The sequence below is a fragment of the Poecilia formosa genome, unplaced genomic scaffold (assembly GCF_000485575.1).
Source record: "Poecilia formosa unplaced genomic scaffold, Poecilia_formosa-5.1.2 Scaffold73, whole genome shotgun sequence".
Classification (NCBI taxonomy): domain Eukaryota; kingdom Metazoa; phylum Chordata; class Actinopteri; order Cyprinodontiformes; family Poeciliidae; genus Poecilia; species Poecilia formosa.
This window is the reverse complement of record NW_006800012.1, coordinates 1,948,536-1,973,730: the sequence shown is the minus strand read 5'-3', so window position 1 is coordinate 1,973,730 and position 25,195 is coordinate 1,948,536. Positions and strand designations below refer to the sequence as shown.

At 41.0% G+C, this 25,195-nt stretch overlaps 1 protein-coding gene across 3 annotated transcripts in view; it reads right to left on the bottom strand.

Moving 5' to 3' along the window:
- The window catches only part of sorcs2 (sortilin-related VPS10 domain containing receptor 2), a 299,117-nt gene extending 274,376 nt beyond the window's left edge, over positions 1 to 24,741 (bottom strand). For all 3 annotated transcript variants that reach the window (XM_016673344.1, XM_007555888.2, XM_016673345.1), the window contains exon 1: positions 24,155 to 24,741. In XM_016673344.1, coding sequence (XP_016528830.1) covers positions 24,155 to 24,466 — 312 coding nt within the window. In that variant the 5' untranslated portion in view covers positions 24,467 to 24,741. The remainder of the gene's footprint in view (positions 1 to 24,154) is intronic.
- Positions 24,742 to 25,195: the final 454 nt, after the last annotated feature.

Genomic DNA, 25,195 nt, shown 5'->3' with positions numbered 1-25,195 from the left:
TCCCTCTACAACCTAAAACTGAGTCAAAAATTCCCTCCACTTGGGCGTCATTGTTGCGTCCCTAACTTGGAAACTCAGAAATTGCGATCAAAAGAAACAACGGAAAACCAGTTAGAGGCTGCAATTGGGACAATCAGGCTGCGAGCAGAACAATCACACTAAACCGCTTCAGCTACGATGAAACGGATCAAGTCGAGTTAAGAATCTGTGGCAGGCCTTGAAATTTGATGTTCACAGACACTTCATCTGATCTAATGGGGCAAAGGTTTCTTTCCCCAGAAACCTTCAGAATCACCTTTCACTTCACAGTTGGCTCATCTTCCCAATTAGGGAGAACTTGTGTTGGTCTACCACACCAATTCCTTATAAAATACATTAAAGTTTGTTTTTCTGACATAATGCTAGGAGAAATGAGGAATGACTGCTTTCATCAGGTACTGTAAACACATTCAATAGCTCCAAATCTAAAGGAAAATCAAGCATTAAGTTATACCTACCACCCTGTGCTTATCGCTTCATGACTCAAAGAGCCGGTTACTCATACTACCAACCTCACCCTCTGTCTGCCTGCCTCTATGTTCTTCTCCTCACTCATATCAGCGTCTTTATAAAAAAAAAAAAAGAAAAAAACTTGATTCTTTTTTTTTTTCCAATCATCCCTCGTCTCAATGTGCTGACCGGCCTTCTGTGCCTGCTCTCCTTGGCTGTATCCACATGAAGAATATGTAATTACAGGAGACTCCAGGGCTGATAGATGACTGTGTGAAGCCACAATGCAGCCCAGGAAGAGTCATTCTGCCCCGGGGCCATTATCAGATTAGCAACTCTTCTTCTCCTCTGTCTGGGCACAGCTAAAAATCTCAGTCTCTTCTTTGGTGTTCCAGAAGTGCCAGGTTACACGCCATTGTCCTGTTTGGCTCAGGCAACAAGGTCAAAGGAAGAGGAAAGTATGTGGGGAGAAAAGGAGCAGATTACATGTCAGATCAAGAGGACAGGAAGCGCGGGAAGCTTCGGAGAGGAGACGAAACAAAAGTATATTTTCTGCTAATAATCTTTTAAAAGCCTGTGGAATGATAATGATAGGACATTATGTGGGATTTGCGAAGGCGAGTTCGTTTCAACATATCTGGCTTTGGCAGCTCCTTGCAAACACGGCGTTCCGGAGCTCTGAATCGTTTCCACAGACTGTCCACTCATCCAATCTAGCTCAACTACCCCTAACCAGAAATACACACACAAACACAACACAAGGTCCATAACCTATTCATCCGCGCTCCCTGTGGAGCCAGATCAAGTTTCCTCTCAGTGGAGGTTCTCCTCACTTAGTAGAAATGATGGGAAACCCCTAGAACGTTGGCTAATACTGATGGTGAGGTCCTATAGGCAGGTTGCAAACACAAACTGAATGTTGGAAATACAGAGTGGATCTCTGGACAGTACAGATAGAAAGTATTGGCTCCTCGAACAGAAACGTGCAGTAACTAATGATTATTTTGTATAAAAACTCAAAAGAAGCTTCCCACACCCAGGCCTGGTAACTACCTGATCTGTAGAATAAAGAAAGCACTTCAAACAGAACCTGTCTGACAGCAGGAAGTAGGCTGAAATACCTCAATGTCCATTATGCCCAGAACAAGAGAATTTCCCTGACCGGATAAGGAGACGAGAGTTACAGAGACATGTCTAAGGCTTTGGAAGTCCAGCAAACCACAATCAACCCGCAAAGGGAGAAAACATGGAACAGTGGTGTAAATCAATGTAGCAGTTTCACATTGGAAATGACCACAATGTGTATTAAAGTGTCAATCCACATTTTTTGTTTACTAAATGTTACAAATATTTTCATGTCTTCAGCATCCCAATGAAACCCAAGAATAATGAGATGGGCCTCCGTCATTGGAAGGTGAATCTCTTTCAAAAAGATCATGGTCTCTGTAGGCGCATCCAATCAAAAGTAATTGTGTATCAGGCCTACTATAGTTAACTAATAGCAACTAAAAATTGAAAGAGCATTTTTGTTAAATGAAATAAACAGTAATTAATGGGGAAAAGTATAACTAGAACTATATGGTGCGTTTTTAAAGCCAACTAAAACAAACATCCTTTGTTTTCACATATATGAATCAATTCATTAGTTTTTCAAACTAAAGTGAAATTTAGCTTTTTCCCCACACAAGCAGTTTACATCAGGTTTTGGCAAATTACGGCACTTTTTACTCCTCCCGGCCACACTTATGCTGATCCACAAAATGGCAACATAAAAAGTTGGGAGACAACACCAGAGTCAGTTGGTTGTTCATCAATAATTGAATCCATCGTTTGAAAATGGCGTCTTCTGTTGAGTGTTTATGTCCCAATCGATGTATACATAATCACCATACAATATCTTGACCTTTTTGAATTCGGCACCTTATATAAACCAAAGCATGAAAAAACTACACAATACTAATAAAAAACTAGCAAACACACCAATTAAAAAACTGAAATACACGCAAAAAAAAACATCTAATTCAATAAATCTAATCCATAATGAAAAAACCCATAACTATTATAATCCTACTGTATATGTTGGAGCCATTGTCCCACATTTGCTTTAGTTTGCCCGGATATTCTGCCGTTGCAGGTTCCTGAAATACATGAGAAAATTATCTCTGCCTGATGCGGTACAGCATGCACTACAAGGGGAGTAGATGGTGTTCTTTGTGTAAATGACAGGAGGGCCTGAATTCAAGAGGCTCTTACCAAGGGGCTCGATGACAGGCATGATACTAGAGTTGCGCTGAGGCGCACTGCAGGGGCCCAACAAGTGGTCTGTAAATGCGACTGTGAGGAGAGGGCAGCAGCAGCATAAGGGGGCCAGCCGACACACGCCCTTGCGTCTGCACACACCCAGCGGGTTGTAATCGCGGCGACATGTGCGCCCAGCATGCTCTGAAGTCACACACAAACAGGCAGCTGCCGGCGACCCGCTGCGAGTGTGTGATTGTGACACTTTGGGATTTTGTTCCTCAGGAGCATGTCATCACATAGGTGTGTCCTCCCACTGTGTGTGCGCGTGTGTGTGTGTGTGTGTGTGTGTGTCTGTGCAGCTGTCACGGCCCCCGCACCGGCTTCCTGCTCTCCCTCTCTCTCTCGCACAACGGCACCGCGGAGGATTAGCCGCCACGCATGCCGAGGGGCACATCCCAGCCAATCACGTATTCATGGGAAATTCAATTTCTCCGACACACTGGGATGATTTGTACCCAGACATGGAGGCTCTATCTCACCCGGCGAGTTGTGTCTCAAATTGAAAAAGCAAGCGGAAGACGTCTTTTACAATGGGCCGGAGCTGAATAAAAATAGGGGAGCGCGAGGGGAGGCAGTGATAGGGGGGAAAAAAAAAATAAAAGAAAGAAAAAGTAGTTAAATGTTTGAGTATTTCCAGCAGAGCAACACGCCGCTCGCTTATTTGTCATAGCCTTCGTTTGGGCTCGAGAGAAATTCATCTGCATGTAAATGTTATTAACTTCGCCCGGGTTTTTTTATTTCTCTGGATTTCGTCAACCGTTTGTCTGCCCTATTCAGGTTTCCGTCCGACTGCAGAGAAGTCTCCGACCTACCTCCCACTTCTTGCAGACGTCAAAACAATCAATATTTCGATAGAACTGATGCAATTTTGTTAGATGCAGGTCTTCCCAAGTTGGTGCAAAAGTTCAGGCAGCAGCGGAGCAGACACCAGCCCTCGCCTCTCCCTTCTAGAACCTCACCTAAATTATGATGACTGGCAGTCTGTGCTGTGAGCTTGAGCTGGAAGATTAGAGATCAAGAATAGACAACAGTGTTTCGTCGGGAAAAGACAAAGGGCGTCAATGTTTCCCTAAAGCTACGACGCAGACATGGATGAAAAGTTGACTAGTGCGACAGACTTAGCCAAGGATTTTTAAGATTGACACAGTTAAAGGTTCGTAAAGCTCCTGAAGTATTAAACATGTCACTTGGCATAAATTAACATTCTCTGTTGAGATGCGTTGCTAGGCAAGTCCATGGGTGTGTGAATAACGTAACAAAGAAGAAAGTTAGCTAAACTGCTAATCATTTACGTCTAAAGTACAACTCTACAAATACTGCAATTAGCGACTATGCTAATAACACCTGGCTTGTACATGGAGCCATTTATGAATACTATAGCTGACGTATTTGGAAAACCAGGAATTAGAGGTCTATTTTTAAATATCAGTAAAAAAACAATTCCCATATGTGTGACAATGCATAACTTAATGCTAAAAATAAATAAGCATACACTTTGATTAGAATAAGACTCAGGAAAGAATTGAAGCTCTAGTGTTGGATCTAGCTGGTATCAACTAGTGTTTCCACACGTTATTTTAATTATTTGATGACTGATTGAATAAATAATAAAGTTAAATCAGTCCTACAGCAGAACCGCAAGGATATAGTAGCTTGGTTTTACATTAATTAAGACCATAATAATATTGTGATACCGTTACAGGTTATAATTTTCTGTTCTCAGTTTGATAGAATCTTTCTGCTTTCAAAAAAAAAAAGATTATCAAAATGTTTTCAAGTAGAGAGTATATTAGTATTTCTTGGTAGCCATCAAAGTTTCAGCATCATGACATCGCCTTTTTTCCCCTCTATTAAGACAGATTTAAACTTGGCTTTGATCCCTCTTTCCGTACTAAAGCCCGTTCCCATTTATCTGATGATGAGTTCCTCTGCCAGACAGCTAAGGACTCACCATGGCGGTGTTGGAAGTGGACTCCTCCCTCCCCAAACCCCCCGCTGGGAAACACATGTTCCGCAGGTGCCAGCAGGCTAATTGAAGCCAATCAGCATTTCACACAGTAAGCTTCTCCCACATAATCAGGTCCTCCACCACTCCCCAAGGTACTTCACTCATTTTCCCTCTCTACATTTTTCCCCCTCCCTCTCCCAGCGGCGCGGGCCCCGATAATAATAATGCTGTGTTTAACGGCTGGGAGTTCTGGCGGGGGTCACGGGTGAGGAGCACGGTGGGAGTTCAGACGAGGGTCCCCTTCAAGACGAATCTCAGCTGCGGGCGGGGATTTTTTTTGTGTGTGTGTGGCAAAATATAAAATCAGGTGAGGCCAGCGGGGAATATAAGCGAATTACCCCTAAAGAAAACTTGCTGAAGGTAGAAATGGGCCTCGAAGGCAGAGATAGCTTCCAAGAGATAATCCGCTCTTTGGGAGGAAAAGAGCGGATAGAAAGAAAAAAGAACCTTTTCATCCTCCTTCATTTGGCTGTTTTATCTTCTCTTTACCCTGCAGCAGGTATGATGATTCTCTTTCTCATCCTGTCTTCCTCCTAAGGCTAGAAACATGCATATTGCAACACGATTTCAGGCCTAATGTAGGCGCTAGGCATAAAGAGAATGATTGAACAACAAGGACAACGGCGTGGTTCTGATGCCGGATCAGGATCATTAACCAGCCTGTTTCTAAGGGAGTGGCTTTGATTTGAGCGTTCCGACACAAGAGAGCTCGTTAGATAATAAAAATGGCTTAACTGGAGAGAACATCCAACGGATTTAACTGGCTAACAAGATGCTTGTTGCCAAACCTTTGACTAGACAACGACACCGTCACCGTCAAACTACAACTTCTTCATTAAAAAAGGGAAAAACTGGCATTTAAAACGTTTCGCGCGGCTGAGCTTCTCCAAGGTCTACCACTTCTCCAACTTTGTGAGACGACTGCTCAGCTTAATTAAGTTAAGAGACCTTGAAGGAATCTCGCTGACGAACTTCGTCGCATAAATTTCCATGTTTACACACGGGCCTCCGTTTTGTGGGAGTGCTTGTTTTTCCAGAGGCAGAAAAAAAAAAGCCTTAAAACATCCATTCAAGACCAGTTCACGAGCCGCTTGCGTTGGCGCTCGGCAACGGAAGTGTCGCTAATGAGAACGAGGTCATGGCTTTGATTGCGACAGACGTGGAAAGAGATAGTAACCGAAGCTGTGACACTCTTTATTCTGGCGGCGCACACAAGCTTCTCGCCCCGGTGTGTCAAAAAAAAAAACGGGGAAGAGTTCCTGACTAGGAAATAAAAGCAGCTTCCTGGCAACTGGTCGCCGTATTGGACTCCAGCTCCAGTAAAAAGGTTTATGAGGGAAAGAAAGGGAAGGGAAAATGCTCATTTTTATTTCATCCATGTGCCAATCAATCACCCGAATAAGTGGGCGGACTAAGGAAGAGATAATGTATGCAAACGTATTCAATCAAAAGCGCTCTCTGAAGCTTTTAGCTAATTGACACCAATCAGGCATTGTATTCCTTTGCTTGTGAATGGCATCGGACTGACTGCCTTTCACTTGGCCGGAGAAACGGAGGCGCCGGGAAAAAAGGGGGCCAAGAGAAAGGCGAGGTTTAACAGAGGGGAATGGGTTTAACAAGGCTGTAACACTGCAGAGAAGAATGTCTTCTTTCTGTGGACTACTGGAATGGGACTTACAGGGACAGGCACACAGCAAGACAAAAAAAAGAAAGAAAAAAAAAGGAACCTCCCAGATCCAGACAGACACTGAAGAGAGATGCAGTTTCATGTTTTGATAGAGAATACTTGTTATTCACTGCCCACCAGAGCTGCTCTGATGTTCCTGAAAGTGAGCCGTTTTGCGGGGACAGAAACAACAACGTGTCCCAGAGAGACTAAATCTCTTGTTCATGGTGTCATTTACAATAAGCTTTGTCAGCTTTTGCTTGAAAAGAAACCATTTTCAAATATCTATGGCTTGGCTTGTATTGAAGGCAGTCTGCATAAGCATCAAAGTCAGTCTTTTATAACCAAAGAAAGAGAGATTTTACGGGAAAACCTTAAAATGATTCAACACCCAGATCAAAAAAAAAAAAAAAACAGCTCAGTACAGCTAGTATTACAGGTGGTTTCTCCAAAGGAGACATAAAATGCCTTTCTGCCGTTATGGCCATCTGCAACATGACTCACTGGTCAACCATGATGACTGATTTAGCGTCTTCTGGAACCTTTGCTAAAACCACTGAGGGGACATGTTTGGGATTATAGTTGTGCATGATGTCCAGTGACAGCCAAAGTTGAGTTTCCTCACATGGAAAAAGCAGGAAGCGAACAATAGCGCAGGGCATTATGGGTCAAAACCACCCCCAAAAAATGCACAAGTCTTGCACTGGAGGAAGAAGCGACTCGTGGTTTCTCGCCAAGGAGAAAAGAGTCATCCTACAACTTCTAAAAATTGACGCCACTCCATCTTTGTTTATATTTTGTACAGACGAAGTTGCGCTCAGTGTCTTCAGGTTTCTGTGTCGTTTCCTTCAGTGGTTCCTATTTCAGCGCCCCCACAGGTGAGGGTGGGAACAAGTTTTTCAAAGGGTTTGGATCTTTTGGAAAAGTGCAGGGTTAAAGTAAATTGCTCCAGCTGAAAGTGTAACAAATGTTGCAATTTTGGTCCCCATTTGAACATCAGGAGAGAAAATGCTCATTATCTCTAATAAATGAGAAAATAATGACATTCTCAAGTAAAACAGGAGAAGTTTTACTTAAGAAAGATCTTAGGTGAGCGGTGACATCATGTCCGGTCTGTTCCAATGGAAGATCCATCCTTCTTGCCTCCTTGATAAGAACATACTTTAAACTATGCTTGCCAAGTACGTACTTCCAAGAACATACTTGGGTATTGAGAAAGTCGGGTATTGTACAAGTCATACTGAACTATATATTTTTTTTGTGGTAAAACAGGTAATATTTTAAATGTTGGTGAAAATTTTGTAGTTTAAGTGCAGGAGTATTTGATCTTAATTTCTTGCATTGGATGGGAAAACAGTCTATCCTTTTCCTTTTCTCAATTTAATTGAGTGATGTGTGTCTTGGCATTGCGACCAAGAGTCATGTCCAACAATGACCTGCAAATAATCCCACAGAGAAACACGGATATCCGCTGAACAGCAGCTTTACAAATCTCTCCCAAACCCAAAAAAGAAGAGATGCTACACTCCGGAAATCAGCTTGTGTTTTGGCGCAGCTTTTTGGCACTAAGCCGTTTTTCCGAGGCAAACGAAAAGAAAGGATGATAATGAGAAAGGGATTACCAGAAGAGAAAAGGAAGGAACAAGTTGGGCCTGTTACTGAATACACACAGACTGACAAAAAAGGGCAAACAAGCTTCCCTCTCCCTGCTTCTGTTGCCCTGCTGGAGTGTTGTTTACTCCACCGCAGCAGCGGCGAGTCTCTTCGGGATTCTGCCTGTGGGCGCGCGGCGTATGGGCAGGGGGTTCTTCCAAATAATGTATTTGCATACAAACAGGCTGCCCAGATTCACAGAGAGGAGAGGGAGAGTGCTGAAGTGCGTCTATGTACAAGTGAACGTTGGTCAGTTTCCTCCCAGAAAGACGACTTCATGAAAAGGGGGGTTTGTTTGTTCTCTTGTGGTGCTGAGGGGCGCTGGATTTAAACAGAGTGGAGAATCTCATTACCTATGTGATGCACTGCCTGTGTTTACTCACGTTATCCTGAAGTGTCTGACGCTCCCTCAGACACTTCCTATGTTCCTCCTGACCAAAAGAAAAAGCAAACCAACTGACTTAGCCACAGCGACCAGGGAGTAAATATCATTTTCTCATTCTGAAAAGAACCCCCTCTGCTACTAAAGACATTGCAGTTTGAAAAACGTTGCTACAGTCCGCCTGAGATGAGTTGTTGTTGTTTTTGTCTTGGAAAAAAAAAAAAAAAATCACAGCACAGAGCTGAAAATTGAAACGCATCTGAGTGGAGAAAGTCCTAACCTGGTAAAAACCAGCCCAACGTCCTGTTGGCATCGCATACAATTAGCAATGAATGCCGGTGATACACTTCTTTCCATTTTAAGCATTCAAACACAAAAGGTAAATATTTTTACAGCACATACAAACCATTAGACATGCTAATGAAAAGGTAATACCAACAACGTTTACTTCAGCCTGTATGCACACAGCCGTCCTGGACACCAAACGTGTGTTTTCTCAGTGAACTCTGACTTTCCCAGTAGATTTCCAGTGTAAAGCAGTGTTTGCATTGAGCTTCTGCTCTTCAAAGCTCCCTAAGAGATTACAGCGTTATTAATTATTGTTCACATTTTTAGTTATAACAGCGCTTTTATGCATTTGATCGACAAGTTATGTTTTTAATGCCCACTGGTTGAAGCAGGTGAATCTAGTGCCACGCCTTTTAGCTAAATAATCATTGGCATGTTGTTTTTATTGCGATTTGCTGTAAGATTGGTTGACCACTGGGAGGTGAATAAAGACCTGAATCTAAAACATCAGCTGATTTTTGGGGGGATATTTTTAGGGGTCTTTCCCTTGGGTGTTAGTTCACTTGAGAAAATAATGTGTATAATGAGTCACAGATGCATTTTACAAATCCTAATTTTATCTTAAAGTCCAAATATCCTGCAGTCTCTAAGTTTCTCCAATTGTAAAGGTGACTTTCAGGTAGTTTGATTATTTTAGAGAGAATATACTGGCGCACCATGTCCTATACTTCAGTTAATCCCATCTAGCTATTTTCTGGCACCCATATTGAATTGCCTGACTGTGAGGTATAAGCAGAGATCCCCTGAGCTCCATTCTCTCATTCCTGTAGCAGAATTATCCAGCTGGCCAAGAGACAGTCACCCCAGCAAGTACAGAGTATACCGACTGAATTCCGCTCATAAATCCACTTTAAATGTTTTCTGCCTTTAAATGTCATTAGACTGATAATGTCGATCAATATTGGACTACTGAGGCACAAATTATGGTTTGAAAGATTTTGTTGGTACAGTTTGGCCAGATAAAGTTTTGTGCTTTTATATTTTCCGTCTGCGTACATGGACTGTCACTTGAAACTTGTTTTATTTTTTTTATTATTAGTAAGCAACAAAAAGATGGGTCAAACTAAGTTTATCTGCCTTTGAGACACTAAGATATTAAATCACAAACTGGATGCATTTTTCTCAATTAGCTTATCCAGTTTGGTCTGTATGAATTACCAACAGGTAATAGCAAAATATGAAGCTTTGTGTGCCAATAATTTAATTAACTTTTTCAAGAAAAACTATAACGATGAACATGAAAAAGAATTTGGCCCTCAACTCTGCTTGCGCCACCAAAATACAATCCTAAAGGATTTTTCGACAAATGTTTGGTTTTGGTCCAAAACGTTCTCATGTTTTAATCTAAAATGGAAAAAAACAACAACATAGAACTAAAAGAAAATACATCAACACTGACATTGACATTAGTGTCAACTTGAAAGTTCAAAAGAAGAAAAAGACTGAGCTGGGTTCATGCAATGCAAGGTTAGCAATTCCACCAATAAATATCATTTTGGCTTAACGTTTATAATAAATTAAATCTTCTCGTCTTGATAATTTTTCAGTAATTTTGCAGTACTTTTCTAATAGCATCAAACAGACAGACTGATGTGGAAAATCCATTATAAATTATGTTTATGGGGGAGGTGGCCATCACTCCATCATTCATGCCGGGCCTTGAGGTATAAACGCGTCACTAGGGTGCGAGGACGGTTCTCCATCTATTTTATTGTACAACTTAGTCACTCGCTGGTAATATTCTGATGACACCCACATGTTGGCCTTGCGGTGGGCACAGTGAATGGCATCCATAGGGGTGATGCGTCCAATCAGACATGAAGATACGTCAACGAAATTTTGCGCGCAGACATTTCGCCAGTCGCTTGGCTGAAGGAGGGTAAGCGTTTGTCGCCTCATTGCACAAGTCAAAGAGGAAATTAACAGAGGTAAAGCGCTCTACTGTGTGGAACTCTTTAGAATGGAGTGTTTTCTTAAAATTTTGTAATTTCTATGTATCTATTGGTATTTGATCTAAGGTGAAAATGAAAGCATTTCTTTTAGAGAAGAACATGAAGGAACACTTTTAACTGTCAATTCACATCTGAACCTTTACCCTGCTTATTAAACCCCACACTATCAGCAGTCCAGTCTGTATTGAAGCCTACATTTCCTTCTGTCAGAGTGTCATGCCTTTTTAGTGCTTTCCTTTTACACCCGAGCCTAAACTCACCTGACTTCACTCGTTCTCTCGCGAGCGGCACTCCAAAGAGTAATTGAATTTGTCGCTTCTTTGCTTCTTTATTCTCACTCACGGGAACACATCAGTCAAGCAAAAAAGGAAAAAAAAAAGTACACGGCGTAAAGTGGGCGAGGGACACACGGCGAGGCGGAGAGGGAGCGCGAGAGAGGGAAAGCAACAGCCTGGGAAGTGGAGTGTGTTAAACCGTTGCCAGCCTCTGATCGCACCACACGGCCTCGTGTTTTTCATGTAAAACAACCGCCGTTCCTGACAAGCGCGTTTGTTGAAAACCCAGCAGAGGAACACACAGAGTTTCAAAAAATATTTATATAAATAAATAACTCAACGTGGAGTTGTGTTCTTCTGTCTTTTCTCCTCTTTCCTCCCACACCCGATCGCCTCCAACGCCACACCTCCCCGGATACACCGGAGCGCTAATTGCCGTCGACATGAGTCACATACATTCAGCCCACTTTTTCTTTCTTTTTCTTTTTTTTTGCTTTTTCAAGATAAAAAGAGAACTAGAACTGGCTGGCTCCGTGTCTTTCAACACATGGTAATTCATGTTTTACTGCTTCTGGACCCTTTTGTGCTAGCACGCAGGTGTGGTTGGCAAGGAAAGTGAACACATCGTTCCCAGTCAAACAAAAAAGACGCCTTTGAAGTGCAGACAAGAAGTTGAGCTAAAGGCTCAGGCTGCATGATAAACTTTGGGTATCTGGTAAAATTATAAACCCAGCCAGGAAGACACTTTTTTTCACTATTCTGACAAATAATACTTCTTGTCCACCCTGTTAAATAAAGTAATGAAATGCTCTTTATAGCCTTTCAAAAAGATCCTAAAATGTAGAGCTGGAAGTAGAATGAAAGCACATCCTTGTGTCATTAAAAAAAAAAATCTAGGGTTTCTCTTTGAAGTCAATACCTTCAGCAAAGCACAGTTGATGAATGCTGCTTCCTATTAACTGTGAGGAGGGAAGAAAGACTGTTCCAAATCAAATTAACTTACTGCTAATTAACTCTATTCACTTCAGAGATGGATTGAGTGAGAATTAGCTAAAAGCAGCCCAGGACTGTTCTGGAGACTCCAGACTAGGAGAAAAACCATTTGTCCTCAGCGTCGTTCCTGCTTAATGTGCAAAGATGTCATGGTCTCTCTGTGGAGCGATTAAAGCGGTGTGAGCGTCAACACCGCCGAGACATGGTGCTACAACGGTCATCACAGAGTATCCTTCACCAACTCCAGAGGAGAAAGTTTTGGACCGAGCTGCTCCTTTAAACTTTTGTGGAAACTGCTGCTCAGGAGGAAAAGAGGCGAGTCGGCGTTCCTCAAGGACCACGCCGGATCAGACGTCAACAACATCAGATTTAGTTCTCAAATATTGCGAGCTTACTTCTCTGACGTCCGGCTTTCCTTTATTACTTTAGTTTCACGAGTTTGCTGTTGTAACTCAGAGAATCAGATGACTTATTGACAACTTTGTTTGATATAACGGCAGCCAGATTGCGTTAGCTGACATTAGCGACATATCCATAACTTCACCTCCCTTGGTAGAGTACATCCGGTTGCATTTCAAAATAAGAGCATCAATACAAATCACACTGTCTTAAAGGGATTGTGTAAAATCAACTTTGAACTATAGACCATGTTATTGCATTAGAACTGTTAGACTTTACAGACAGAGGTCCAGTTTCAAAGGCGTTAAATCAAGAAGTAACTTTTCTTTTAAGTCATATTTAACATATATAGCATTTTTACAACAACTGAAAGTAAGTTACTTGATTATAGTATAAAATGCCACTATGTACCAGGAAAACATGATACTGCCCCTTTAATAGCCAACTGTAGCGAATTATTAGAGATGATTATAAGTAGAGAGGGGTAAATGTTGCTACCTTGCAATTACATTAAAAACAAAAGCAATTTTGGTTATTGAGACTGTGTGAACCTAATTTAAGTAGTTAAAGATAAAACAAAAAACATTAAAAAAAATTAGTTAAGCTAGGCTTGGGTCAAAGAAATTGTACCCTTGACTGGCTTTTTAGCTGTTCAACTCTTTAAAGCAGTCACTGCAGGTGATTTCAGTAAGTCCCTGAAAGATTTCTGCTGCTGGACGTAGCTAATCAGTGTTTGCTCTGTAGAAACACCCGCTTTGAGTCCGCAGAGAGCCCCTCTCAATCAGAAGGCTGCCGAGTCCATCCTCACTTTCCAACCCCAGACAGATTCTTGACGTTTCTCCAAGCAAAACAGTACAGCTAAGGAGTAATTTCCACTCTTTACATCCTAAAATCTGCAAAATCCAAGCCTCCACAGCCGGGTTTTTGTATTATTTAAAATAGAAGACAAAAGATTTCAAACTAATCGCAGATAACGTTTGAGCAGCCGACGCAGGTGGAAATATATTCCCCAAGCTTAAAAAGAATGCATGGATCCACATCCACAAAGGACACGCGAATAACTTTTGATCGCTGTATCATTTTCTCACGAAATGTTCAACTTGTATGTAAGGCACCTTTGGAGAATACAATAAAAGGAGATTTACAACTGAAAGAAAGGCTTCAAACTGATGTGTCACGATGAAAGTGAAATGCTGAACAAATCCTAATGGACCACATTTCAACATTCTCTCCAGAGTTCTGTAGGATCAGCTTTCCTATTGTTCCAATAATAGCAACAGGGGGCAATACAGGCAACCTCTAGCTCTATAGAACTGGGTACATAAAAGCTTGAAGGAAATTATGTAAATGAACGAAGTTCATTCAAAGACACTAGTAATATTAAATATAAAAGCAGGAAATCCAAGTTATTTAATAATTTTAGCACCATTTCCAAGACAGAGTTAGGGATAACTTAGTCCTGATTCTAGGACTAAGTTAGGACTGGGACCATTCTTGACCAACAGTGTTGGAGAGCAACCACAATATGTGAGCCGTTCAAGCCGAGGTGTGAATATTCTACGGATTTGAATTTTAGAAATACAATCGTTTTCTTGTAAATTGTTTCAATTTGTGAAAGAAACAAAATGGTATTTTTAGTTTCGCTACAACTCTAAATTCTCATAATAGCCTCTTGTCTCAGCTGGATGCGTCATTACACCAAATCAAACCAATGTAGCTAGCATTGGTTAGCTCAGTTAATCTTGAGCCAGTTGTAGCTAAAATTTAACCACCAGCCTTTGTTTCTAATAGGACCAAATTTGATTGTTGCTACAATTTCTCCACAATACATTTGAAAAAAAAAAAAAAATCCCATGCCAAAAAGATAAAAAATTCTAATAAAAAAAAAAATTGATTTTACTATAAAGAATTTAGCTAAAATGAACAGTTAAATCCACTGACACTGCCTTTATGAAAGATTTAAAAGTATTATTTTAACCTGGAGAGCCTTTTTATTGAAACCATATAAGCCCCACAGCAATATATTTCTCAGGCTCTCATGCAGGACGGGTATCAGTCATCCATGACAGGAAGCCAGGAGCCAGTCAGCAACGTTGGATAGACACACTGACAAGATGTATCCTGACGGCAATGTCGACTGGCAAGCCTGTAGTGCCTGAGCTTTACTTGTCATTCAGAGACAACGCTGAGAAAAAGACAAGGAAGAACCAAATGTATGTAGTATGAATGAGGTCATACAAAAATATAAAATAATATAAAAAGAAAATGTATGGAGGGTTGTTTTTTTTTTTACACGTTAAAACGATTTTCCTCAAAGGAACAACCAGCAACCAAATAAACTGTCTGTTTAGAACATGAAGTGTGACTGAATACCTTTCACATTAAGTCAAGATGGTTTGTGTGACGGCAGATGTGACAAAAGAGCATGCTGGCTCATCCGCGTGTATGTGCGCGTGTGTGTATATATACACACCTGCGTGAGCCAAGATTTAGCATGCAAAAGGAAGGCATGCATCCCATTATAAAACATTACGCTTCCTTCTAAATACTCGATTTAAATTCAACCAAAGTCATGTTTACATCAGATGTACCCCACAGGGAGGTAATCCTTGGACCTGATTGGCTACAATGAAATGTTGATACCTGAGGGTGGAGTGTGGGGATGGTTGCAAGAGGCAGAGGATGAGGCTTAAAAGAGGCATCTTCTTTGTGTCTCTAAGCTAAAACAAAGATCAATGTTAATGCCATAGAAAAGGTAAACATTTAGATTTGCTCCCAAACTGAGATTTTAATTCAAAATCAAAAGTATCTTCTAGCACAGTGTAGTACTTCATTTGACTTTGTGTGTCCTTAATCCTATTCAGGGTGGTGGGAGGGGCAGAAGTCTATTCCAGTCTTCAATGGTACATGTCCTCTTCTAAAAGAGATTTTTTTAATGCTAATGAATGTTAAGAATTTAAAAATGGACACATTTGTTGTATGGTATAATGGAAACACACCAACACCCAGCAAACACAAAGTAACTGTTTCCATTACAAATGTGTGCAAAACTGTCAATATTCTGCTAGTGTAAAAAAATAATTTTGCCACTGTGGTGGCATTAAATAAGAAAAAGTTAAAATCACATGTGAATAAGCACATGATAAGTCATTAAAAACATAACGCGCCATCATCATGCTACAACTTCCTGTCCTCTGCCCCGTTTCCACTGAGTTATTTTGGCAATGTCAAATTGAACAATTACGTATATGGTCACAGTTGTTGACACCAGTCTCCCTTGCTTGCATGTCAATGGCATGCAAAAAGAAACTAGTGTACATAGATCCATGTCCATGTATGTATGGACAAAATGTGCATACCATTTTGACCAGTACCATAGGTCCAGTCTGAAGTTCCATTTTGTCTGGCTCTATTCATATACTGCCTTCATATCGAGTTTTGTAAAATGCAGTTAACAGATCTAGGAGGCTCTTGAGATCTCATCCAGGGGATCCCAAGGTGATACAAACCCCCAGCAGCAAGTTCTGGCCATGCCCTGCGGTGTCCAAGTGGGACTCACCTGGGAAAGCTTTAGAGAGCATCCTGATCCAAGCTGATTTGATCCACCTGTATCCAGAATCTCATTTTGCAAGTGATCCATTACAAGACTATGGACGAGAGTCAGAATCCTGAGTGCGCCAGAATCCTGTTGAGCCTTTCCTTTCCTTTGGCCTACCACCACAGGAAATCTGCAAGGACACTGACCATAATCCCATTTACTCTGGATCTAGTAATTAAAACAGAAGAGGAAACCTCTACCCAGCAGTTGTGAGGGACAATAACTTCCTTAGATCTTGTAAAAAAATTAAAAATCTGCTGTGAAAATACAGAAAAAGCCACCAGTTGGAGCAGTTGTGGCAACTGCTCAGTATGACATTTCAACACCCGTTCAATGCTTCTCATAGCAGCCATAAACTCAGAGCATTCACAGCAGCATCCTCTGAAGTCCCACCACATTGGTGATTTACAATCAAGATGAACAGTCAGTGCAACTCTTTCAATCGTCCCAGGGAGAAACATCTGCTCCGAGCTTGGCACTTTGTCGTGCATACATGAAATTATAAAAGCTCACAACATACTTTCACCACCTTTTCATTCAAACTAAGAACTGAGCAAACTGTGAAGACGTAATGTAAATCAACACTACTTTTTAAAAAAACCTATAAGGGTTTGAACAGTCAGAATTCACCCTGGAGAGTTCTTAAACCAGGAAATGGCAGAAATAATTCACAATTCCCACATGGGTGTTGAGGGTGGGCCAGGAGTTTGGACTGTCAGCGCCCCTTTTGGCGCTCGTTAATCACTCGGGCTACTGCAAGACAGCCCACCAGGGATCACCAGAACATGAGTGCGCACATTTTTTTCCTCCTAAACAGGTGTGGTCGAAGTGTCGCTTTTTAAACATGCCTCTCCCCGAAACAATCGATCCTCGTAGAATAGAGAAACCCTATTATATGCCCAGTCCAGTTTCCAAACGCATACATCAGGTAGACACACACACACACACACAGAGCTATGCTGTTCATCACCACAGAGAAGACAGAAATAGATGGAAGAAGAGCTGGGCTCAGGGTTCCCCAGGGCTAGCCAACAACTCAGAGAAGAGAGGGAGACATAAAGAGAGTCCTTTCAGTGGTGAAGGCTCTCTTCAGTCAGAAAGCTGGTGTCATGTTATACAGCTTCACCCTTGGCGGGAAGTCCTCTGGGAACTAAAGTTCTCAGTAAATAAAAGCCGTTATGTTACTCTGGATAACAAATTTACTCCTGGTAGATGGAAAAAAAAAACATTTCTATCACTTTCAGTGAAATTGCTGACTATATCACAGCACTGAGACTTCATTAGAGAACATTCCTCTGAACAGTAAAGTGTTGGTATTAATGGATCTTTGTGCTGCATTTCCATTAAAATGGGCGCAAAACCTTGTCGCAAAAACAGTTCTGGGTTGCGGCGTTTCCATTAAGTAAGAAAAACAAAATTGCGTGAATACGTTTGAATAAGTTTGTTCTCAAGATAAGTCATTAAACATGCTGCGCTATCATCCTCCAACTACTTCCTCTTTTCTTCTGTGTGGTTTGTGCCAGTAGCAGAGTGTTCCCTTTATTTTTTTGAGCAGTATACACACAAAATAAATCATCCTAGCACCAAACTTTTTAATTAAAAAAAGTTTTTCTTAGTTTTTCAAAATTCCCATGTTTCAATTAAGAAAAATTATTTCAAATGTCAAATTGCACATTCATATGGTCAATAGACACAGCTACAGGTAATCATCATGTACTGACTGGAAAAGTAGGCGGGATTGTCTGGCATGCTGCTAAATTTGTCCAAATGTATTAGACAACTTTGTGTCATTTATCAACTATAAATTTGAACTGAGGCTGCTTTCCTTTAATATCTATGTCCTGTCTCTAGTTTAGGGATAACCCCACATATGTTGATGACTCAACTATTTTTTGTCATTAGGTCCATCACAATAACAAATTTTACTGGATGATAAATTGTCCCAGAAATTACAACAAACTATAGTCATTTTCAGACAATGTTCAAGGAATAAGGCATAATACTAGTTTTAAAGATCAATAAACTTCGACTTTGTAAAGAACCCGCAACACTGGAAGTGGATGAAAAGAAGAGCAATAACCACACAAACAAAACCATAAATTAAACAGTTTATGAAATCTGTAAAAACTGCCCTTCACAAAATATCAGAAAAGAATTTCACTACTTTTAATTTATCATGCGATGAATTGATTTGTTAGTCACCACATAACATTACAGACACTGAGTCTGCATGTTTATAAGGCCAATAATTGGCAGGGGCAGAATTTAAAAAGTAAAAAAGAAAAAAACTAGTGAAGATTGTTTACCACTTTCAGCCCTGAACAAAATGCCCTCTTTTAAATGCCAGCTTGAGAAAAACAGACAAATGCCTTTAAATTCAGCTGATTTCAACCAAAAGGGTCAGAAGTTTGGGGAAGAAAGAGCCTTAAGTAACACTTAGTCAATCGAAAACAAGCTTTTAAAAAACAAGCTTTAAGCCACATCTTTTCTTCACTGAATGTGGTGCGCTAAATCATTTGTGAGTTTTTAATAGGCATTTTAAAAAAAAAACTAGAAAATGTAGAAATTCATTCGGGTTAATATTTTTTGAACTGTCCTTCATAAGAGTCCCACCCAATCTGCAAAAAACAAGGTTTCAATTATGTTCTTAAAAGCCAAAATTATGTGTGATATGCATGTCACCAGACCAGAAAGCTTAATATGTCATTCAGCATACCGAACTGAGGAAGTCTGTGGAATTTTATGTAAGCTGTTATGCAAGTAAGATGATACAAAATTAAAGGGGAAAAGATTTTTGCTGTTTTTGTTCTGCTGACAGCAGATGTATTACCGCCATCTGCCAGCCTCACCCCCTACCACTAGAATGATTTTTGTTTTCTGAAAGCTAATGCTGGGGCATGAATCAAGTATCAGATTTCTGTTTCACAAATGATAATGGTAAAATAGGTACATGATGAAATATTGTGAGCATACACAAAAAGGTGTAGATGCAATAAAAGCTTTAAAAACTTGATTTAGGCAAAAAAAAAAGAAAGAATATCTTTAAGACTTTTTGGAGAAACTTGCTGGAAAGTCTCAGAGTGTGGGGTGTACTTCTTACCAACATGGTGAAGGATTATTCAACATGCGTGGGTGTCCTTACATAGCCACTGATTCCAACATCAGCATATTGTGACATCTTTGCGAGTCCACATGCCAAGGAGCTATGAGGCAGCAGTCTGGTTTCATTGGAACTCATCCTTATCATAGTCCGTCCAGTGGACATGAAACTATGCTGGCATCGCAGTACGAGAGTGGTTGAAAGAAAAAAAAAAAGGTTTCCAAAAGTGTGATGTGGTTTTTAGGCATTAGCTAAATAACGTTTTAGGCTAGATACATGTGGAGTTTTGGCATGTCCCCGTGTCAATTAAAGACCAGTTCCTGGTTTTAAAATTTAAAATGTCTGGCTTTAAATTTGCGTCTGCATCATTGCTAATGGAAGGAATAATTTTTGCAATGATCGATGCTACCCCAATTTGAACAAGCAACTGATATATGTATATTCAGCCTAAAGCAATATTGTTAACATGCATATGTACGGAGAGGAATTACTGTCATATGACTAGCTACATAAAAATCTATGTAACATTGATTTCTTTCCCTCCTATTTTTCCATTTGACATTTGTACTAAACCTTGTTTGGCATTTCAGGGTTAAAATGCAGATGCTGTAGGATATGAATGAAAGTGTATTGACTTTTTGTTGCAGAAAACAAAAATTCAATCTCATTTTTTCCTCTGCGCACACACACACACACACACACACACCTTTCTACATTCATGGGGATTTTGGCATGTGAAAGTTAAATTTATGGTCAGGGTACAGAAATGAATGGAAGTCTAACGCTAAACCTAACCTAAATTTATACCTTAAATCCTAAACCTAATCACCCCCACGCCCAAAAAAAAGAAAAAAAAAACTCTCCTGGGGCCTGTGTTTGGGTCCCATAAAGACTAATGGGTCCCCATAACGTAGCGTTTGTTGGGAAAAAAAAAATGATGGGCCTTCCAATGTATCACACACACACACACACACACACACACTCCAGTTCTGTGGAGGCTGTCCAAGAAAAAGCTGTACTGCGACCTCATCCATCAATTGACCAATCACAGCTAGCCAAAGAAAAGTGAATGTCCCTTCAAAAAAAGAACTCAGGAAAGCTCACATGAAGCTGGGTTCAACAGAAGCACTTTTACTAGCAAACTGTTGGGGCGATTTATCTTCTTGCTAAAGCACTTTGGAGTCTAAGAGGTGGAGGGTGGCTTCCATCACGTCAGACCGGACATTATCTAGACTGATGCGGTAACGGAAGCCACCTGGGCTGTTGACCCTTTCAACGGAGATTTAACTGTAGAAACCTTAAAGACTCAAAACAGACATAATGAAACCAGAAAGGAAGTGGAGATTCATTTTTACCTTCCATCCATCTGCACACTGCTCATAAATGTCAACCCTAGAGAAATTGAATGGCCCCATTTTTCTGTGTTTATTAGACCGAGATGAACTCACTCTTTTCGACCTTTCAGTGTACACACGCAGTTAATTGAGTATAAGGCAGGTCCGGAGTTCTGGAAGCAAGTGGAGCGCTGGGCAGGAGGATCCCTGCGGATTTATCGCCTCGTTTGAAGAAAAAAAAAATGGAGGAAGTTCCTCACAAGACAGACAGGAGTCCAGCAGCAGAATGTCAGTTCTTTATTAGTTGAATGAAGTCTTAAATGCCAAAGCATCACTCTACCATAAGGTATTTCTGAGATGTACTACGACTTCAACACTGAGCTGCTTGGGAATATCAGGACTATTTTAAACTGTAACTTGAGCTCAAACTTAAACAGACTCATTTAAAACTTTTTGTATTTGCTTTTAGATCTACATCTGTCCGACTGGAGCAGATTAACCACTAGGTGTATCCAACTCACTGCTGAGCAAGCTGATAAGTTGATGGTAAATCCAGTGGTTCTACTGTGAATCACTTCCTGTTCCCAGGAACTGCCCTCTTTCTCTGGACCTGAGATTGTCCTCCTACATACACACTCTAAAATGTGTATCTATGGTTGTCATGAAGACGGGAAAAAACAGCCACCTTAGCTCTCATTAAGTGGCTCATAAGAGTTTTAAACTGCTTCTACACTAGTTTCCTTCAGCATATAGCTAGGATGCTAGTTCAAGTTAATGCTAGTTTCATCATAAAAAGGGAGAATTCAGTTTCAAGCTGTCATTTTAATACATCTCTAATCTGTTCCTTAAAACATTTTCACTTATAAAAACATAATGCCTGCTGCACCGTCACACTACACTTGAGATTTACTGAGAAAAAAACTAAACAAAAAAACGAGGAAATCAATGTATATTTTTCTGTCCACTTAAAATGTATGGATTACTTTGCATTGGTTTATCACATAAACTCCAAATATTAAAAACTTTTAATTACATAATTTAAAGTTTTTAAGATCTTAAACCAAATGGGATTTGCTAGTTTCTGTGTCTAAGAAAAACCAATCATTGTTAAACACAAATGTATTTCTCTTCATCTTATGACTTCTAAAGCTAATTGAACTTATTCACAAATAGTAATTGTATATCAAGTTGTCAAAAGTCAAACACGTTTTGCAATTTTTTTGTCCATGGCGGCCATATTTGCTCAGAACTGAACTGAGTTTAGGTCTTTTTCCTGACCTTCAAGTTAGTTAGAACTTATAGCTTCCAAATACAACAAAGGCTTTAAGTATTAAGAACTTAAAAAAAAAAGGAAGAAAATGAACAAATTGTTGACTAAAAGTCTAAGAGTGAAATAGCATCATTGGCTAAAGGTCAAAACTCCTGATTGATGTGGGGAAAAGTGCAGCAATGAAAGAAAAATCTGAATGGGAAACATTGAAATATTTGTATTTGTTAAGAGGAAAATTGCATAATTACAGACTTCGCATCACAGGTTAAAAAGCTCCACACACAAAAAATGGTAGTTTACAAGCTCCAGCATGCAAAAGATAACAGTCCAAAGCAGCTCTCCTTTAACACAGATTTGCATTCAAGGCAGTTCCTCCGTTTCATTCATCTAATTCTCCAAATCTGCAGCTCCTGTTGTGTTCTTTCACCTTCTCCACTGGCTTTAAATCAATACAAAACACAAACACATATTCAAGCTCCATCTTGCATTCCATAATACATCGTCCACACGTCACATTATTCACCAGACAATCTGTCTCAATCCAGCAAGCGATCATTTCTCCTCCTCCCAGACTCGTCTGGCAGCAGAACAGCAGCTATAGACAAAAAACGCCTCTGACTGCTGGGGACGTCCCCAGCAGACACCAACACCCCCCATCCCACCAACCCAAACCCCCGCCTGGTGTCTGTCAATATCCATCCACAGACGCTGCGTTTGTTTACAACGCTCTCCACAGACTGAATCCAAAGCCTTTAATTTCAACACTGCAGTTTTTATTCCTAAGGATATTCTGCAGATATTACTGTAGACATAGAGAAAGACAACATGCGACTACAGTTTAATGCTGCTGGGACTCCTGAAGGCCATCCGTCTGAAAAAAAGTATTCACACCAATTATTTCATCATTTTACAAGTAAAAACTTCACTGAATTTTAATTGGAATGTTTCTGTGACAGAGTAGAGTGTGCTTGTCAAGTAGCAGGAAAAAGATGCGTGGTTTTCAAGTGTTTTGTTTACAAGTAAAATACTGCATTTCTAATCAGCAATCCCTTCAATCTGATACCCTTAAATAAAATGAAGGGCATCCTGAATTGCATTCAGGAATCACTAAAATCACAGACAGACTAGTGTCTGTCTGTGATTCAATCTCAGTATGAATCCATCAAATAGAGAAAAGAGCATCATAAAGACTAAAATACAGCAGACAGGTGAGGCAGAGACTTCATCAGGCTCCACCGAGTTCCTTCGTTGTGGGAGGAAGTGATGAGCCGATACTTGCATGTCAAACTATGACTGCGGGACGTGGCTTAAAAATAAAATCAGATTTTTTTTTTAAATAGCAATTTCAATTTTATTTGGTTGTTTCCTCACTTTTCAAAATTACCAGTGACAGAATTTTTATTTTATTTTTTTTTTCAAAACTGGCTTTTACTTTAAAAATTCCATCTGTGAATTGACCTGAATTCAAGGTTGAAATAAATAGAAGCTATAAAACATTCTTTTTTAGTGAAAAAGCTTGAGTGGGTTAACGTCACTCAAGCTATTTGTGTAGGTGAGAACTGATGGACGGAATGAGGCAAATCACTGAAGAAAAATTGCTGGAGGACCCAACCAGACAGCCAGAGCTACGATGAAATAATTAAAAAATAAAAATTAAATTAAATTAAAAACTCAAACTACCTTTATCTGACAAGATAACTACAAAAGCATGCCACACCTTTCAGAATATTTACACAAAACCCTGAAAGCCATGCATCCTTTCCATTTCATAATAATGTTCCTCCATCATATAATATTCCAGTTACACATTAATAAAGCTTCAAACAAGTTCAAAAAGAATAAATACTTTTTAAAGGCACCCCTCCATTATTAGCATTACCTAAAGTAATGCAGCATTCCTGTCTAACAAAGCTTCATTATCATTTCTGTCATGGCTAGCGCGCGCGCTGCTCGTCTCCAGACGCGCTCGCGCACGCACCAGTGCCGGACTCCCTCGGAACGGAACGGAATAACGCACAGAGGCACTAATGAATCCAAAGTAGTTTTCTACAAGTTAATCAGCACCGTTGTGGCTAAAGTACGAAGCATTGTGGGAGTTGACCGACAAAATGCCAGGAATCCGGGCGCTGTGTGACCTGGACGGAGGATAAGGTGTCATGACAACAAAAGCCCATCTAACGCGCGTGCAGATGGAGCACCTGGACGCGTAAAAAAAAACAAAAACAGCTGCCTTTCTGATCCTCCTGTCTCAATAAGTTGTTTTAAGGGGGGACTGGGCGGAGGGGGGCTGATGGATGCTGGAAGGTGATAAACGGGAGAGGGATGTGAGTAGGGTGGTGGTGGTGGGGAGTCAGCGGCTCGTGACGGGACGGGACGGGTTACTCACGCTGCTGTTCTCTCCCGTCCAGTGGACCATCGCCTGGTTGTGCGTCGCATCTCCTTTCAGCACAAACGAGCTGCTGAGCAGGGACATCCGTTTATCCCAGGACGCGGCTCTCCTGGCGCGCGGCACCCCGCCACCGCCGCCGCCCGCGTCAAACGTCCGATCCTCCCCGCTACCGCCGCGCCGGCTAAAAGACCCGCTGTCCCCCTGCACGGCTCCGGGCAGCGCCGTCCACACCGCCGCGGCGGTCAGCAGGAAGATGCAGAGGCTCGCGGTGGCCGCGGAGACCGCTCGTTCCGGGCGCAGAGTTCCCATCGCCTTGCTGGTTTATTTCTGTGCGCCGTAGGAGCGCGGAGACTGATGGAAGAGGCAGCTGATGCTTGTGGGAGACGGATAGGTGCACACTGGAAGCTGGAGAGGCAGAGAGTGAGGGTGGGACGCTGAATAGGGGAAGTGGAGCGAAAGCACAGTGTGAACAACGTGGACGCGTCTCCGAGCCAAGAGTTGTCCGCAGGAACGGCGCAGCGGTGCCATCTGCCGTCCTGCAGCTGCAGCGAGCCGCCGCCGCTCCTCTCAGTCCGTCCTCATGTGGAGTCAGTGGGGGTTGGGCGGAGTTGAGCGGGGGGTTCACATGTACGGACCCGCCGGTGGGGGGGTTTCTAACGCGGGGATGTCCAAACTTTTTGACACGTGGCCCAAAATTGTCAGCTCCAAAGAACGGCTGCGTTTACGGCCGTTGTAGGTAGAAAAAGGAGGAAATTTCCCTAAAAAAATAAAAAATAAAGTAAATCCAACAGATATTCTGAGTTTATTGAGAAAATTTTTGATTTTCAGATTTTGTTTTGGCAAATCTTTTAAATTTTTCCAATTCAAATTCAATGTTTTGTTTTGAGAAGATAATCTAAATCAGAATTTCAGTGTTGTTTTTTTCAGCAAATTTGACTTCTGAATTTCATATTTTTTTTTTTTTTAATGAAAGTTGAGATTGTACATTGTATAAAAGTACTTGTGGGCCAAAAAAAAAAAGTTTTTCAACCTACTCAA